At 36.3% G+C, this 20,108-nt stretch overlaps 1 protein-coding gene across 5 annotated transcripts in view; it reads right to left on the bottom strand.

Moving 5' to 3' along the window:
* Positions 1-20,108, bottom strand: part of LOC145268721 (band 3 anion transport protein-like) — a 971,550-nt gene that overhangs the window by 19,438 nt on the left and 932,004 nt on the right. For all 5 annotated transcript variants that reach the window (XM_080124275.1, XM_080124277.1, XM_080124273.1 and 2 more), the window contains 4 exons: positions 19,306-19,608; positions 11,168-11,257; positions 6,260-6,426; positions 4,267-4,511 (listed from right to left, as the gene is read on the bottom strand). In XM_080124275.1, the coding sequence (XP_079980401.1) occupies positions 4,267-4,511; positions 6,260-6,426; positions 11,168-11,257; positions 19,306-19,608 (805 nt within the window). The remainder of the gene's footprint in view (positions 1-4,266; positions 4,512-6,259; positions 6,427-11,167; positions 11,258-19,305; positions 19,609-20,108) is intronic.

Below are 20,108 nucleotides of genomic sequence, written 5' to 3'. Positions count from 1 at the left end.
CGCAGAGAAATACTACATCCTCCGGTCCATTCATGACCCAAAAATAAAATGTTTAAATGTGAGGAGTGAAGCTTTGAAAAGTTGCATACATAGAAGGAAGGGGCTCCTAATAAATTGGATCAATGAAAAGAACAACACTTAGATGTTGTTTATATATATATATATATAAGGAAAAAAAATTGTAAATACATAAATAATTAGTCGGTAAACTTGGATTTTAATCGCAATTGTATTATAGATTTTTAATTAATGTCATATATATATATATATATATATATATATATATATATATATATATATGTATATATATATATATATATAAAAATTATATTTTATAAATGTAATTTATAATCTATTTCGAATTTAAAACTATAGAAAAATATAATAATGTTAATAAACTAGGGAAATCACTTAGGATAGATAAATACTCACTTCCCCAAACCTTGAAAGATTTGGGTTTTTAAAAAATAATTTTTAAACGTATTTCGAAATTTTTAAACGTGATTCGATATAATTAAAAATATATTTTTTTAAACTTTAAACGTATTTTTGGAAATTTTTAAATGTTCGATATAATTAAACGAATTTTTAAGTTTTTAACCGATACCAATACAGATTTTTAAGTTTTTATACATAAGAAAGAGATTTTAAAATTAAATGGGGTTCAAATTAAAATCGATTCATATAAAAAAAACATTTTTTCGAAATTAGATCTTAAATTTAAATAATTCAAAGTTGAAAATTAGGTATTACATTACCCGATATATATATATATATATATATATATATATATATATATATATATATATATATATATATATATATAGATAGATAGATAGCTAAAAAAAAAAAAAAAAAAAAAAGGGGGGGGGATTAAACAAAACGAGATTTGAACGTGGATTCGCGAGGTATATATACTTCACACTTCCGGTTATAAGATAGACGAATATTGGCTGAAGAGAGCTTGATAAGGATACCTTAAACGGGCCTTATTATCGGGCTTGAAACCGACGGTACCAATGACCTGTCTCAACTAACAACTTTCTGTACACAATATATATATATATATATATATATATATATATATATATATATATATATATATAGAGAGAGAGAGAGAGAGAGAGAGAGAGAGAGAGAGATGTTTTTATTTGTTTTTTGTTAGCAATACTCTTTGAACGAATTCAATTATTTATACGAAAGTGCATTTTTAACTAAATGCGAGTTGGGAATAATTTTCCCTTTGACCAATTTGGTACCCCCTAAATGGGGAGTGGCATATATATATTATTTTTAAAATATAATTATCTACTGACACGTGTTTCGTTGTCTACGACTCATCAGAGTGATTTGTGAATTTGTGTAATCATATATATATATATATATATATATATATATATATATATATATATATATATATATATATATAGAGAGAGAGAGAGAGAGAGAGAGAGAGAGAGAGAGATAGATAGTTGTGAGGTTTGAAGGTTTCCCTATCAAACCTCACAACACCCTACATGTCCTCATGGAATGAATATATATATATATATATATATATATATATATATAGAGAGAGAGAGAGAGAGAGAGAGAAATAAAAAAGAACAAACCGTATTATGTGTTCATCAACGTTTCGTCTTTATTTCGAGACTTCCTCGAAATAAAGACGAAACGTTGATGAACACATAATACGGTTTGTTCCTTTTTATTTCTCTATTTTGTCGGAATACTATTTCCATTATTTTCATCATATATATATATATATATATATATATATATATATATATATATATATATATATTTGTCTTTACATAAGCAGTAGTTTGTTGCTACACAGTCATGAGCATGTTTCGGTCTACCAGTATTTACTAACTAGAGACCTCATCAGGCAACAACCCTTATTTCCGAAAATGGAATTCAAAACCTTGCTCTACTTCTGTATTGAGCACTCTCGTATGAGCCTCGTTATATTTCACTGGTTAACCTACCTTTGGAAAATAGCAACCTCAAATTATATATATATATATATATATATATATATATATTCATTTCATGAGGACATGATATATATATATATATATATGTATATATATATATATATATATTTCTGTATAATGAATAAATGACAAAAGTCTATATTCCAAATTTCATGATGTTAACCATCTTACAGTTTATTCCTTTAATTCAGTTGACACTCACAATTCTTGTCAGTATATGTTTCATAGCACAAAATCAATCATTTAATTATCATATCAATCAGTGAATCTATTTTGCCCTTAACTCATCAGAAGAAATAGCAACAATCAATCCACCAAAAGGAAATGAAATGCGTTTGGACATGATTAAAAAATTCGAAAATTGGAAGAGAAGCTGCAAATACCTTATAGTTTGCTTACATTATGCCATTTTGAACTTAAAAAATAAAGGCACTAAAACCCACATATTCGTATTAATAAATCACATTAATTTAGGTATATTCTGCGAGAAATTTTTTATTTAGTAATTAGTAAATTTATTATTTATAATTGACACACACACACACACATATATATATATATATATATATATATATATATATATAATCTCTCACATTCTGAAAATCATATATATATATAAATATATATATATGGGTCAGAGGTAAGGGGTTTAGGCTCATTACCGTGATTTCGAATCTCGCTATATTCAGCCACTCTCGAGATGACGAAACACATGTCAGTTGATAATCACATTTTAAAAACAATATATATGCCACTCCCATGTGGGGGTACCAAATTGGTAAAAGGGAAAATTATTCCCAACTCGCATTTAGGTAAAAATGCACTTTCGTAAATAATTGAATTCATTCAAAACATATTGCTAAAACCAAAGCAAACAACATCTCTCTCTCTCTCTCTCTCTATATATATATATATATATATGATTTTCGGAATGTGAAAGATTATATATAATAAATTCCACAGCCAACCAAGGTCGCAGCCCACAAGAGCCACGACAGTCAGCAAACCGGAAGTCCAATACTCGAGTTAGGGTTAGGGTTATATATAAAAGATAGAGAGTCTTGTTTCATTAGGTTATGAAAGGATATACTATACTACAAGGTCGGAAAACTGTTTAAATCCCTTTCGACCAATATCTTTTCATGCAATTGGTTTTAAAAGTTATATAATAAAAATCTAAACATGGAAATAGTCAGATACGTCTTTGCAACTAAATTGACAACGTTAACGTGAGTTTTCTTGAATACTGGAATTTCACAGGGACTTATTAAAATCAAACTCCTGATGGGTTTGTGCAACATAGAGGATCTTCAGGCAGTTGCCAACATTTTTTACAAAACATATATACGAGAGTAGCAGCATGTCTGACCTGTATGGCTGTGAAACACTATTCTGACTGAAGAAAATTGCTACGCTCACTCTACAGACCTCCATGAGATAGTAAGTAACACAAAACTATTTCAACTAGTATGGCTACATCACCCACTGTCAGAAATTATTTTCTGTAAATTTATACTCACCCACTGCAGTTCTACACCAAGCCAATATTACCATTCTAATAATTTTTTTCATTTTTATAATTTAAATATTATCAAATGGATAAAGAATCAAGTTCTCAAAAACATATAAATAGGATCAACAAATTGTCCATTTAAGGTTAGATATAGTAATCAGAATAATAATAAAATTGGTTAAATGTTTACTAAATCAGCACAATGATGGCTGATATGTTGTAAAAGCCAACAACAGGAAGAGAAATAAAATAAAAAAAGTTATAATTCAAATAAATAGGATCAAGAAATTGTTCATTTAAGGTTGGTTGGTTGGTTGTTTTTGTTTTACGGCATATCAACCCTTTTCAGGTCATTTAATGCCGAATCTAGTTATTTTGAGGAACGATTTTTAATGGAGTATACATATTTTTTTTTTTAAGTCAGTTTCTATTTAACCCATAGTTGGGACCCTAACAGGTACTACCACTCCGGGTCAGAGTGGACCTGGGAGCAATGGCAATTAAAGGATGGCTCCACACTCCCCAAGGCCCGCAAGGTGGGACCTCACCATCGGATATAGTTTTAGGTCATATCCAGGACCATTGTTCATTTAAGGTTAGATATAGGAATCAACATAACAAAATCAATAATGATGAGCTTATTACAATATCATTATGCAATAATATTTTCGCCCGCATATGAGCAGGGGATATGATAATGGTATGACTTAAGAGTAAAATGACCCATTGATATGTCGATGTGCCGTAAAAACTTACCTATCAGAATGCTGACTAATATACTTGTCAGTCGTTGCTCTTGGACGTAAAGCAACTTCGGTTTTTCTCCCGGGGCGTGCGTGCGGCTAAAAACACTGAGTGAAGACTTGTGGGCAACTGACCTAACTGTGGCCGCACACATCCAAGGCAGACCGAACAATGCACAGACACTAACCAAGATACTGACCAGCATCATATCCAGATGATAACCAGAACCCTTGCGCATTTTCTTGGCCATTATCGTTCTGAGAGGAAAAAGAAAAGAGAAATACTTGAAGAAATTATAGAAATCTCACAAATTATAAACATGTGAAGCATGCATGGTCCCCCATGAGTGCACAGTGAACGAGACATAAAACAAATGACTAAGTTCAACATTTGACCCCCCCCCCCCTCCATTTAGCCCCAACAGTCCCCAGGGACGTCAAATTCTGGTGAAAATGAACAAACGGTGCAGTTTTAGGCCTTAACATATGTAAATTTTGAGTTCTGCACCATGCAAAAAAAGAAATGACTAAGCCTATCATTGCCCCCCCCACCCCCTCACCACCATTTAGCTCCAAAAATCCTCAAGGCCTTAACATATTTAAATTTGAGTTCAGCACCATGCAAATTTTGGACAAATATGGTAAAATAGTCTTAAAAATGGAGTGTTTTTATTAGCCCTAAAAGAGCCCCTGGGGCACACCAAAGAGTTATCGCGAAGTATAGACAAACAAAATTATATAGAAATCAGTTAGTTACAACTTTTCAGAAAGTTTCATAAAAATCCAAGGCATCAGGGTTTTTTTTAATAAGCACAAAAGTGTTAATTTTAGCAATTTTAGCATGAAAGATTTTTTTCTGCATATACCCGGCGTTGCCTGGTTGAAAACTCCTTACAATTTCCCTTAAAGTGAACCACATGTTGGGTTTATGGAAGTATAAAACACATTCATTTTCGTCTATGAAAATTAAAACTTAGCTTAAACGCTTAAAGGGGAAATAATGCTCTCAGCTTAAATAAATAAACTTACTTTCGTTTTTAAAGGCAAGTGATAATCCTTGAAAATAAAATAAATTAAACTAAAAATAATCAACTTTAAATAATACTTTTAAATAGAACAATTTAAACAATTCTATTACAACAAACAATTAATAACATGGAACTAATTATTAAAATAGATTTTATTTCATGCAATATGCAAATGAGGTTACTCCTTGAATGTAGATTTCCTTTAAATAAATAGTATATATAGAAATCATGATGGGATAAAAAAAACTGTGTAAACATCCGTTTTTTAGTAATTGTCTGTATTTTTGAGATGAGGTGTTTTCATTGATTGAGATTGTCGGACTGACTTCCTCATCTTGGTTGTTTGAGTCACAACGTTTCGGCCGTTTTGCCCTCCGGCCTTCATCAGGTGTTTTGTATCGAACTGGGGAACCGTTTGTTAGGAGTCCCGAACCCAACCCTTTATTATTATTACGGGGGGTACCGTGTTCGGACTCCAGCTAGGCTCTGGGACATTTAGCTCCAAGTCCTAGTGACATATGGCCGAGTGGTCCTAGACGTTGTATCAAAGTTTACAGTTACCCAAAGGTGCTGAGTTTAATCCTGAACGAAGGCAGTGAAAAGTAACATTCAAAACAGAGAATCAGCAACTATGTTCCAGAGCCTAGCTGGAGTCCGAACATGGTACCCCCGTAATAATAATAAAGGGTTGGGTTCGAGACTCCTAACAAACGGTTCCCCAGTTCGATACCAAACACCTGATGAAGGCCGGAGGGCAAAACTGCCGAAACGTTGTGACTCAAACAACCAAGATGAGGAAGTCAGTCCGACAATCTCAATCAATCCGTTTTTTAGTATGAAAATTAATTTGTGAAACAGTGCACCTTTTGTATATATTAATCAAATTGTGAACAGACAGGAATATGACTTTATATAATAGATGTATTTTTTTGCCACTGTTAACTATACTGCCAGGTGACTGTGTTTGGTAATACGTACTCTGTGATCTGTACTTCCATGAACAGAAGAATGAAGATGAGGAAAGCGGGAATGATAGACGCAAATATCAGGCCAACTTGAAAGTTTTCTTTCATGCCCATCGGATTGATAAACCAGCCTCGCTTGTTGGGAGCTGTCGGGCCAAATTCGTCCGACATTTCAAGTTTCTGAAAAATACAAAAGACAAAACAATTAGACCCAGCATTATTCAGACAAAGATAGAATCACATGATGGGGGGAATATATTTCCAAATATGCAATTTTGCGTGCAAAATTTTGTACAGTTGTGGTCCTTACATAATGAACCTGTTTTTTTTTTTTTTTATTGGAAAACATTCCAGACAAAGCATGAAACTACCTGATGTAAGAAACTAAAAAAAAAAAAAAAAACGGACAAAAAATGAATTAAAACTATCATTATTCAAACAAAAAGATGGAAAAGCATAATTTTTTACGAGGATTGGTTGTGGGGTACATTTAAAAATACGCAATTTTTGACTGTAAAATTTTGTACGGCCGTGGTTCTTACAAAATAAACCAGGTCTTTTTTTATTGGAAAGCACTCCAGACAAGGTATAAAGCTACCTGATGTAAGAAATTTAAAAAAAAAAAGACAAAAACATCAATTAGACCTATCATTATATCATTATTCATACATAGAGATTGAAAGACATAATTTTTTGCAGGGATGGGTTGTGGGGTACATTAAAAAATATGGCTGTGGTTTGTACATGTGTGGTTTGTACATGTGTGGTTTGTGGTTTGTTAGGTAAACACCAGACAACGCCGGGTAGAAAGCATGTAATCAATTATCTGTTTAGCTATCTATCTATTTATCTATCAGTCTATCTAATTATCTATTTGTCTAGCGGAGTAAACAGCAGAGATTAAATCGTGGTAAACAATAAGTTGAGTGAGCATGCAGGTGCAGGAAAAGTCAAATGTATCAAACTTGGTTGACTGATCAGTTTGCACCGGAAGTATGAAGCGGGAATTCGACATGACATGTCAAACATTCCGGTTTGAATAAACTTCTGGGTTTGACCTTTATTCCTGATCTGAAATGGAACACTTACATCAAGTCTGTTGCCAAGGTCGCTGGGAAAATGGTGGGATCCTTCTACCGCTCGAGAAGATATCTCACTACTGATGCAATTCTCTATCTATATAAAAGCCAAGTACGTCCATGGATGGAATAATGCTGCCACATCTGGGCAGGAGCTGCTAAAAACAGCCTATCTTGCCTTGACAGAGTACAAAGTAGACTTCGTGACTTAGTGGGGGATGCTCTTTTCTCTTCCCTGCAACCTCTCTCCCACAGAAAAAACATTGCGAGCCTATCTTTATTTTATCGTTATTTCCATGGCAAGTGCTCGTCTGAGCTCCAATCTCTGATCCCCCCCTCGCCAATCTTTCACGAAAAACACCTGTCTAGCTGAAACCACTGTCCGTAATTTTACCCACTCTTTATCTGTGCCTAAATCAAAACGTAGATTCCATGAACAAAGCTTCTTTCTTAGAACTGCACACCTGTGGAACCCTCTGCCGCTTGCCCGTTTCCCTCCTGACTTTAACTTGGATGTCTTCAAGTCTAACATAAACAAATTCCTGATGAACCGCCCCCTTAAGTATTGACACTTTATCAAATCTTCAATACTAACGAATACTGCAACACTACCCCATTGATTACTGTACACACAATAACCCTTATCTCCGAGTGGCTTTTGGGCCTTGATAAGTGGTGACCTTCATGTAAAAAAAAAAGAAGAAAAGCTGAGTTAGATTTAGTGAGTTGGGTCCAAGAAATTGAGAAAGCAAAATGGCTTAAGTAGGTTTCCCCATACGGTCTCCAAATTGATGCAGAGAAACGCCACAAGTCCGAGATTGTCGATTTCACTCCATACTGCAGAAGACAAGATGCCTGGGAGTGAAATAAACCAATATATAAAAACATATATCGTTGTGTGTCTGTCTTGCATGCGTGCTTGTTATAACAGAACCCAGCTTCCCTAAGATGGCGAATCGTCCAGGCAGTGGTCAAAAGACAGAAAGGGCATGTAGCAACAAGTATGTCATTATAAATGTACTGTGAATTATATGTAATACACACACGCACCTATGAACACTAGATGAGTCACGGGTCGTTAAGTAAATAGACTTTAAGGGATATGAAGACAATAGTCCATTAAATAAGCGGTTAGAAAATGCATAGATAAGACTACATAAAAACGATTTAGAATAAGAACAAAAAATACAACAGAATCTGTTTTTTTGGGGGGGGGGGAGTTGCTCGGCAAGAATCATGCCACCTAATGTAAAAATTAAAAAAAAAAAATTAAAACTAGCCAACATTAGGTGTTATCTGAATAGAGTCTCTTAAGTATAGAGTCATTCTAGAAATAAAAGAATGTAGTCCTCAAAAGAAAAAAAAATGGCAGCACACATCCAGCTAGAGAAACTTTCAGGCAAATGATTAATCCAGTCAGCATCAGCAGAACCGTAATGGCTTTCTCATGTTTAGACGGAAAGCTATCACTGGAGAATTAAAAAAAAAAAAGATTCAGCATGTTTTATATAGTCCTTCTGGCATCTGATTAGTTCGTTTATAGACATAAAGTTTGTAGCAGTCACAAAGACCTATTTTATCTAGCGAATCAAAGCCCCCCCCCTTGAGCTATTTGGCCACACACTGGCCAATCAGCTAACAAGATACATTGATTCATCAGTCCCCTAAAGAACTACGTTTTGGAACTACAGTTAGTCATCAGTCAGGACCAAACCTCCAGCCAAGCAACACTTCTCCTCTCTCGTCCCCTGTCCACTGGACACCTCTACCTAGCATCGACGGCCTCCACTTGGAGACAACTGTTATCAACTAAGATAAACACAGAGAATATACCGACTGACCAACACAGACCCCAAAAATAACTTTCTAATCCTTCTTCCTCTACCACAGTTCTAAACCTTCAATTACCCGCTATGAAATAAATTTCCTTTTTTTACTGTTATTGTTGAAAAGAAGTTTTGTTTTTCATTTCGTGCTGTATATTTCATTGAATATATTTTAGTATGGGTAAAAATGGACTTTCTAAAAGCTATCACTGAAAAATTTAAAAAAAAAAAAAATGATTTAGCGTGTTTTATGCAGTCCTGCTCGCATCTGATGAGTCCGTTTTCATTACACATAGTTATAAATAGGATCAACCAAATCTTTGTGTTCATACTCTGCTTAGTATGTATACATGCAGAATCAATTTTTTTTTTCGATTTCTCTGTTGTTAACTATAACGCTAGATTAAATTTATTTTCTTTGCGTTGACAACTTTATTTATTTTCATTCTGTTACAGGGTAGAACGATAAAATTGTCGCCCTAGAAAAGACAACATGATTCGATTTCCGTTTGATAAAAAACGATTTTCTTTTTTGTTGCAGACTATCTACTAGTTGGCCAGTTTTGTACAAATCCCAAGAGTGATAAGAGCTTCCAAATTTGTTTTGAAGTGACACAGAGATGCGCCATTGTACAACTCCTGCTCTATACTGATCAAAGTTATGACAACAGGACCGTTGCCAGCACACTTAAAGTGCAAATCCAGATGGTTCAACGCTTGAGGACACAGATCATTGCATCGGACGACCCATGGTTATGGTCTTTAGTGTGGTTTCAAGTGAGGGCCACATCATGCCGCCTCATATCTTCAAAGTCCGCTTGAAAGTCAACGCCAAAGTGTACCTGGATGTGCTGAAGAGTGTGGTGATCCCCTGGTGCAGTCAGGTGATCGCTGACAAACCCTGGGTGTGGCAGCAAGACTTGGTGCCAGCCCACAAGTTCAAAGAGATCCAGGCTTGGCTTCAGAAGGAGTGCTACGATTTTGTACCGTTCTCTCACCGCCCCTCCCCCCTCCTCCCTCGACCTGAACCCGCTGGACTACTTCATTTGGTCATATGTCGAGCACATCACCAACATTACCTCTCTCCCACAGAAGAGACGTTGCGAGCCTATCCTTGTTTTATCATTATTTCCATGGCAGGTGCTCGAATCTCTGGTCCCTCCCTCGCCAATCTTTCACGAAAAACATCCGTCTAGCCGAATCCACTGTGAAAAATTTCCCCGACTCTTTATCTCTGCCTAAATCAAAACATGGATTCCATGAACAAAGCTTCTTTCTTAGAACTGCACGCCTGTGGAACTCTGTTCCGTCTGCCTGCTTCCCACCTGACAACAACTTGGATGTCTTCAAGTCCAACGTTAACAAATTCCTAATGAACCGACCCCTTAAGTAAACACTTCATCAAATCTCCACACTAACGTAATGTACTTGCAATAACCCTTATCCCTGAGTGGTTTCCGGGCCTTGATAAGTGGTGACCACTGTGTAAAAAAAAAATAAAATAAAAACAAAAATAAAACATTACCTTCCTTCCACAACACCAAAGCCAGCCTGATTGCTGCCATTCGCCGAGTATTCACCAAATTCCCGCCAGCACTTGTGGAAAAGTTCTGAACCTGTATTGAGGTGGTGATTGAGGCTGAAGGCGGCTACATTGAATAAATGACAGCTTTCTACATAATCAAGCCTGTAGAACTCAGCTTTCTACATAATGACAGCTTTCTACATAATCAAGTTACCTGAATTGCCTTTTTGAATAAAAGTTTTAAAATAAAGCTGTAGTGTGTTTTTTTTAGGGCAACACTTTTATTATTCTATCCTGTATATTAAAGCAGATGTAAAAATTTTTACAACAGACGGAGAAAAAAAATTGGAAGAAAAGTTGTTTTCGTAAACTCCTATATTGGTAGTCATAACCCGGGTGCAACACTGGGTATCCTGGTTACTATTACAAAAAAAAAAAAAAAAAAATCTGAACAATAATTTCAAAGCTATACCTGTACAAAAATGTCTTACCTGTGTGCATGTGTCCTTGATTAAAACATCAAGGAGAACCATGACAACAAGAGCAATTAAAATTCCAAAATCACCGAGAGCTCGTCTGGCCTGTTGTAGGAAAAAAAAAAGAAGATGATTCAAATTAAAATGAAAAAAGTTTATATTTAACGATGTTCATTGAACGTCAAGGGTGTGAGTTCCATACAGAAACGTTGATTTAATTTAAATAAAATAAAATACGCATCAAGTGCGCTTGAAAGCCAAATCACAACGTAATATTAGGAAAATAAACAAATATTTTACTTAAATTTCAAACAAGTAAAATATTCGTTCATTTTCCTAATATTACATTTTTTTAATTCTTTTTTTTTTTATTACATTTTCACCCCAAACAAGGCGCATTGCCACTTTGGAGTAGGGGGTTACTATCAGGGGCAGCAACTACTGGGGCACTATGTTGGGATTTCGGCAGCAAGATGTCGGTTCACGTTACACTTGAACTTCTGCATGTCAGTACAGTTAGGGAAGCAGGAACCTGGAATGGAATTCCAGAGTCTAGCGGTTCTGGGGAAGAAACTACTGGAGTAGAAAGATCTTTTACATCTAGGGATCTCTACTGTGTGGGGATGGGATTTAGCTGCCTGTCGGGTTTGTCAAGGGTGTTTACGTCGTGGGGACACAATGTCTGCAGTTCGTCAGAGAATTCACCATTAAAATACTTGTAGAACAGGCAGAGGGATGCAATGTTTCATCAATGGGACAGAGGCTGAAGCTTAGATGCCAGTTAAGGGCCTATCAGATTGGCGACTCTTTTTTTAACCTTGTTTAGGAGCGAGAGACTAGTAGCAGATGCACCAGCCCAAATGTGACAACAATACTCCATACATGGGCGAATGGTGGCTTTATATAGGTACAGGATACTTTCGGGTGTTAGTAGTTTTCTAGCACGGTAGAGAGAGCCTACCTTCTTCGCAGCGGCCCTGGCAATGTTTTCAATGTAATTGTTCCAACTCATGTTTCCTGTGAACGTTAGGCCAAGCAGTTTGAAAGATGTACTCTCAGACAGGGAGTCACTGGCCATTGCTATTGGTGGCAGAGAAGGTTTTTTGTAATTATTGAATTAAACCAGTTTAGTCTTGGCAGCATTGAATGTGACCATCCATTTATGTCCCCATTCCACTACAGATTGGAGGTTATCCTCTAGTGTTTTTGCCATTTCCTTAGATATGTGTTTTCGCCATTTCTTTAGATATGTGTTCATTTGTTTTCCTGTCATGCCTGTTATAGAGTGTAGTGTCATTACGTTGTGATTTGGCTTTCAAGCACACTTGATGCATATTTTATTTTAATGTTCATTGAATTAAAATTAAAGAAATTTGGTACTGATCCAAAGTTGCGTCGGCACTTTATGGCAGTTTACAATAAGCTGCCAAAAAAGCAGTAAAAAAAAAAAAATGTTGATGCTATTAGCGATTACAACAATCAGTTTTCAGCAGACGACAAGTTTCAGTTAAATTGATCCGTTATAACAAGAAGAAAAATTCCCCCTCCCTCCTTTCCCAAATAAAAAGATTTTATTTGAAATTTTTCTAGGAAAAATAAAAATTTTCTGGTACTTTTCTTGAAAAATAATGTTTTTAAGTATAGCAGTTTCCCTGGAAAATTTTTGCCCCCCACCCCCGCCCCCAAAGAAAAAAAATTATGTGAAACTTTTCTAGAAAACAAAAACAAACACTTTTTTGAGACTTAAAAAAAAAAAAAAATGGGTACTTATGTTATTATGTTATAAAGTCATTCTTAACATAGGAAGTAATTATTCTGTACTTTCACCTAACAATCTATATATCTACAAAAGTGAAATTTTTTTATTTTTTTATTACATTTTCACCCCAAACAAGGCAACATTGCCACTTTGTTGTATGGGGCTACTATCAGGAACATAGGCATGAGGGGTACTGTGTAGGGAGTTGGGCAGCAAGATGTCGGTTCACGTTGCACTTGAACTTCTGCATGTCAGTTGAGGAAGCAGGGACCCCGCAGGGAATTCCAAAGTCTAGCTGTCCTGGGGAAGAAACTAATGGAGTAGAAGGCTCTCTTACATCTAGGGATCTCTACTGTGAAGGGGTGGGATTTAGCTGCTTGTCGGGTTTGTTGGGAGATATTTATGTCGAGGGGGCACAAGTGCTTGCAGTTCGTCAGAGCATTCACCGTTAAAGTACTTGTAGAAAAGGCAGAGGGATGCAACATTTCGTCGATGGGACAGGGGCTGAAGTTTAGATGACAGTTCAGGACCTATCAGATTGGCGACTCTCTTTTGAACCTTGTCTAGGAGCGAGAGACTAGTGGCAGATGCACCAGCCCAAATGTGACAACAATACTCCATACATGGGCGAATGGTGGCCTTATAGAGGTATAGGATACTTTCGGGCATTAGTATCTGTCTAGCACGGTAGAGAGAGCCTACCACGTTCGCAGCAGTCCTGGCAATACTGTCAATGTAATTGTTCCAACTCATGTTTCCTGTGAACGTTAGGCCGAGGATTTTAAAGGATGTACTTTCAGATAAAGAGTCATTGGCCATTGCTATTGGTGGTAGAGAAGGTTTCTTGTAATTATTGAAGGAAACTAGTTTAATCTTGGCAGCATTGAATGTGACCATCCATTTATATCCCCATTCCACTACAGATCGGAGGTCATCCTCTAGTGTTTCTGCCATTTCTTTAGATATGTGTTCATTTGTTTTCCTATCATGTCTGTTATAGACTGTGGTGTCGTCAGCATATATACCCATCTCACAGGCAATTTTGTCAGGGAGGTCATTTATGAATATTAGGAATAACAGAGGTCCTAGGATAGACCCCTGAGGCACTCCTGCATTTATATCATATTGTTTAGATGTACGACCGTCAAGGACAACCTGGATTTTTCTCTTATCTAAAAAGGATTTAATTATGTCATGTATTCTTCCATTGATACCGTATGATCTGATTTTCCTGAGAAGACCTTCATGCCATACCCTGTCAAAAGCCTTAGATATATCTAGAGCTACTGCTCTACCCTCTCCCGCTTTGTCCAGTGACTGGTATATATGTTCTGAGATTACAGTTAGGATGTCTGCTGTGGAATGGGCTTGTCTAAATCCATATTGTTGGTCAGTCAGAAGTTTAGCATCTGTAAGGTGATGGACTAGAGCTTGGTTAATTGTCTGTCTATGTGTATGTGTGTGTGTGTGCGTGTGTGTGTGTCTATGTGTGTACATTTCCTTACCAAACTACTCTGTCAATTTTCAGTCGAGATTTCACATAAGAGGGATTGAGATTTTTAATCGGTTTTCAGTCAGAAATTTGGCTGTTCAACGATTTGACCTTTGAAAACTCTACCAAACTCTTCCGCCAATTTGGGGTCTAAACACTTGAAATTTTAGATGCAGGTTACTTGGGTATGGGTCAAACGTTTTAATTTGATGTAAGCCCAAAACAATAAATGTTAAGGGGTCAAAATTGGGGTCAAATTAAAAAAAAATTTAGCTTCTGCAGCCTCTACCAAATTACTTAGCCAATTTTTAGTCTAAACATTTGAAATTTTACATGAAGTGTATATTCAGACATAGGGCAAGCTTTTTAATCGTTTTTTTTTTTTCAAAAATTTGGCTGCCGAGGGGTCAAAGTTTAAAAGTTTTTACCTTTGCGGTCTCTAACAAACTATTCAGCCAATTTTGGGTCTTAAACATTTGAAATTTTACATAAAGGGTATTCAGACATGCAGCCAGCTTTTTAATCAGTTTTTGGGCAAAAATCTGGTTGCTAAGAGGTAAAAAGTGAAAGAGTTTACCTTTGCAAACTCTACCAAACTCCTCCGCCAATTTTGAGTCTAAACACTTGAAATTTTAGATGTAGATTACCTGGACATGAGTTAAACTTTCTAATATATATATATACATATGCACATAAAGTTATGAACAGTACATAGGGCCTGAGCAAAGCCGGGCTGAACTGCTAGTTTAATAATAAAAAGCTATTGTAAAACTCCAATTCAATTTGAAAATACTATTAAAAAAATAGCATGGTAACATAAGTGCATAAGCACCAAAAATTGTTTTTAATTATAGTTGTTTTCCTGAAAAAATTTTTTTTTCCGTCATTACAATAAAAAATACTTTATTTTATTGAAACGTTTCTTGCGAAAAAAAAAAAAAAAAAAATTCTTAGAAATAAGAAAGACAGTTGATTTTTCTTCATGTTTTCGTCTTAAAAAAAACTTATTTCTTTCAAACATTTATTATTCCTTAATTGGAATTCATTTTTGAGATGAGCATTATATATATTAATTTATCTTTATTTCGGATTATTAGTCTCATCTTTATTAGTTGTTGTTTTTCATCTTTTATTGGTTTGTTTATTCACAACGTTTCGGCCAACTATTCCTCTGGCCTTCATCAGGTGGTAACCGCGACGGATAGGAACCTCGAATCTCCTAACTGCATTCTCAGCCATCACTGCCATCCGTAGTTGTTGTCGTCTCACCACATTTTGGCCAAGTAAACCTCTGGCACGCTTTGGGTGGGATTAAAACCGCTATCTTCAGACAATGTTCATCTGGAACTGTAGAGATTCAACGTCTCTATCAACTGCGCCACGGGCCCTGAAGGGCGATCAAGGTTGGATTCTTTTTGATCTTATAAATCCACGTTTATTTATTATCTGATCTTCCATAGTCGGGTCTGTACCGATCGGTATATATATTATTCCTTAATTGGAATTCATTTTTGAGATGAGCATTATATATATTAATTTATTTTTATTTCGGACTATTAGTCTCATCTTTATTAGTTGTTGTTTTTCATCTTTTATTGGTTTGTTTATTCACAACGTTTCGGCCAACTATTCCTCTGGCCTTCATCAGGTGGTAACCGCGACGGATATTATATATATATTATTCCTTAATTAACCAATAAAAGATGAAAAACAACAACTAATAAAGATGAGAATAATAGTCCGAAATAAAAATAAATTAATATTTCAAACATTTGTTGCAAAAAAACTTTTTTAATATACTTTTCTTGAAAATAAAAACAAATTCTTTCATATGATTAAACTAACGGTAAATGTTTATCTTTTTGAACTAAAGTTTTGTTTTCAGCTTTTTGAATTTGTCGTCTGGCAGTGTTCACATCGGCTTTTTCTAGCAACTTTTCCGGCTGTTAATCGTAAACTACCAGAAGATGCAGATGCGATCTTGGGTCAGGGTCAGTATAAGCACACAAAATTTGCAGCACCAATATAAACAACACACCAACAACTGCAGAGAAACGATAATAGCTAAATGATTAACAACCTGGGAGTGCCAAGTTTGAATCCAGTTGATTTCTCAGAAACGCTTTCACTTAAGGATGTTGGCAACCTTCATGTGGTCCCTCCTGTAAGTACTCTATATCCTTCTAGAAAGAATTCTTAATAGAAAGATATCAGGGAAATGAATGCCAACAAAAATCATCACCACGAATGATGTTCAACAACAACAACAACAACAACAACTGCATGATGGGAGGGGGAGAGTTGGTGGATAAATGGTTAACAACACGGACCAACAACCTGGGTGTACCAAGTTCGAATCCAGTTCATTCCACAGAAGCACTTACGGATGTTGGCAACCTTCAAGTGGTTCCTCCTACTCAATGTCTTTCTAGAAAGAATTCTAGCTTGAAAGATATTGGGGAAACGAATCCAATTCATACGAATGGATGAATTATGTTCAACACCAACAACATGAGAGTTAAAGGTGGCTCAGTGGTTAATGACACAGACTGACAACTTGGGTGTGCAAGTTGGAATCCAGTTCATTCCACAGAAGCATTGCCACTTAAGGATGTTGGCAACCTTCATGTAGTCTCTCCCGTAAGTACTAAGACACAAGGGGTTAGTTGCAACAATTGCACTTGACAGGACGGTCAGAATCTTAAAAAGATCTCTCGGTTGGAATATCTGAGATAGCGGGTAAATGTCTGGCATCTGGTAGGATATTCCATCCCCAGCTAGAAGAAAATGATAGCAGCAAAAGCGAGGTGGGGGGATGAAAGAGGTTATAGCTATAGCAACAAAGAGATTTGGAATATCAAATAGATAGAGGAAGTCAGTGGAAATCCGTAAGTTGACATTCATATTTGGTAATATCCAGTCAAATCCACGACAGGGTGATAATGATGGTGGCTAAGTGGTTAACGACACTGACTGACAACCTGGGGTTTCCAAGTTCAAATCGAGTTTGTTCCAGAGAAACACTTTCATCAAACCAACACCTAACGTTATTTTTTTTTAACATCATAAAGTCAGCACTCATCAAGGCCCGGAGGCCACTCATGGATAAGAGTTAATGGGTACCGTAAATTATTTATTTTAGAGGATGGCCCTTCAAGAACCTGTTCACGTGGGACTTGAAATTGGGTCTAACCTCCTACTGTACTGTGCTGTACTGAAGTATCGATCAGCCTCGGCAGATTCCATAGAACCAACTTCTTCCAAAGGAAGAATTCTCATTGGAATATCAAATTCACAAGAATTCCTCAGTCATTTATATGTCCTCGTTAGAGGAGATGATAACATTAGGTTTTTGCAGTTCTTGCAGGGAGATTTCAAAGTTCTCCTGCATACAGCGCCTAGTATTACCAAATGATCACCCATCTTGTAGTAACCAGGCTCAATGTTGCTTAACTACGGTAATCTAACGAGAACCAGTGTGTAAGCATGATTATGCTGTATAACTTCTAGAGTTTTAAAAAAGATTTTTTTTTTTTTTTACATAAGAGTAACCACTTATTAAGGTCAAAAGGCCACTTGAGGATAAGGGTTAAAGAGTGTACAGTAGTCAATGGGACAATATCGTAGGAATCGTTAGTAGTGTAAATTTGGTAAATTGGATTACTTAAACGTAGATTCGGGTTAGGGTTAGTACTCGTCTGAGCTCCAATCTCTGGTCTCCCTTGCCAATCTTTCACGAAAAACACCCATCTAGCTGAAACCACTGTCAGTAATTTTCCCCACTCTTTATCTGTGCCTAAGTCAAAACGTAGATTCCATGAACAAAGCTTCTTTCTTAGAAGTGCACGCCTGTGGAACTCTCTTCTGTTTGCCTGTTTCCCACCTGACTACAACTTGGATGTCTTCAAGTTCAACATAAACAAATTCCTGATGAACCACCCCCTTAAGGCAAACATGATCATCTCTCCTTAATATCAAATCTCCATTACTAGCAATTACTACGATATTGTCCCAGGGCCGCTGCGAAAAAGGTAGGCTCTCTCTACCGTGCTAGAAAACTACTGACACCTGAAAGTATCCTGTACCTCTATAAGGCCACCATTCGCCCATGTATGGAGTATTGTTGTCACATTTGGGCTGGTGCATCTGCTGCTAGTCTCTCGCTCCTAGACAAGGTTCAAAAGAGAGTCGCCAATCTGATAGGCCCTTAACTGGCATCTAAGCTTCAGCCTCTATCCCATCGACGAAACGTTGCATCCCTCTGCCTGTTCTACAAGTATTTTAATGGTGAATTCTCTGACGAACTGCAATCATTGTGTCCCCACGACGTAGACACCCTCGACAAACCTGACAAGCAGCTAAATCCCATCCCCACACAGTAGAGATCCCTAGATGTAAAAGATCTTTCTACTCCAGTAGTTTCTTCCCCAGAACCGCTAGACTCTGGAATTCCATTCCAGGTCCCTGCTTCCCCAACTGTACTGACATGCAGAAGTTCAAGTGTAATGTGAACCGATATCTTGCTGCCCAAATCCCAACATAATGCCCCAGTAGTTGCTGCCCCTGATAGTAGTAGCCCCCTACTCCAAAGTAGCAATGCGCCTTGTTTGGGGTGAAAATGTAATAAAAAAAAAAAAAAAAAAAAGATTACTGTACACGCAATAACCCTTATTCCCGAGTGGCTTCCAGGCCTTGATAAGTGGTGACTTCCTTGTACAAAACATGAAAAAAAACGGCTCATCAAGATCTTGAAATGTTGGAATGTTAAAATCTTGAGATCTCTCGGTTGGAATGTATGAAATAGTAGCAAATTAATGTCTGCCATCTGGTAGGATGCCCCATCCCGAGCTAGAAGAAAACTCCAAAATCCTGCTCCTCCCTGTGATCTAGTGACATACTTACACTTCTTCCGAGGAATTTACTATTTCTAAAGATCCTGAGAAAATAAGCGATAAAAAATGTTCCTAGCGCCAAAATGGTTGATAAGAGAGCAGTATTTGGTTGGTTGACAGCCTTGGAGTAACGATCACGGACTTTCGGTCCGACGCTGGCCTCTGTCGTGCTGTGATCCCCGTTGGAATTTATTGTTGCATTGAACAATGAATAAGAAATCTCGGAAGCTGGCGTGGAAGTGTTACTCGCGTTGAGGACGAGGTTTGTGCAACAGGACGCGCAGTCTGCGATTAGTGGGTATTTTTGGTAAATCTGAAATAAGAAAAAAAGACAGAAAAAAATTATCGGTAACAGTTAACACCGAATAAATAAAAAATGGCACACAACCAAATTAAAACACAAAAATACAGAAAAATCTTTATGATGTACGTATCTATCTCGGAATTTGAATTGATGGAATTTGAACAGTATTTGTGTGTATTTTTGTACTTTTTTTTTCGATCCATGAGAGGTATGTATGAGGTGCCTTTAATAAGTTTCAAGACTTTTTTTGTACAGGCATTTAAAATTGTTGGAGACTCTTGAAAATTCAGTATCTTATTGCTCTACATTCTTATGAGATGACGGACCAATTTTTATGATTTCACGTTCAAATGAACAGTTACAGCAGAAATTGGAATACATCCTACTAAAGCCTGATTGTCACAGCTGATGAATTTCAAAAATGCAATCTAGATATTAAGACACTTTAGAAGAACGATATGTAATAAGATTCTATTTTAAACTTGGAAAAAATAACACAAAAACGTATG

The sequence above is a fragment of the Euprymna scolopes genome, chromosome 44 (genome assembly GCF_053919585.1).
Source record: "Euprymna scolopes isolate OS-2025 chromosome 44, ASM5391958v1, whole genome shotgun sequence".
Taxonomy (NCBI): domain Eukaryota; kingdom Metazoa; phylum Mollusca; class Cephalopoda; order Sepiida; family Sepiolidae; genus Euprymna; species Euprymna scolopes.
The sequence above is the reverse complement of the archived record's forward strand: the minus strand, read 5'-3'. Positions and strand labels throughout refer to the sequence as shown.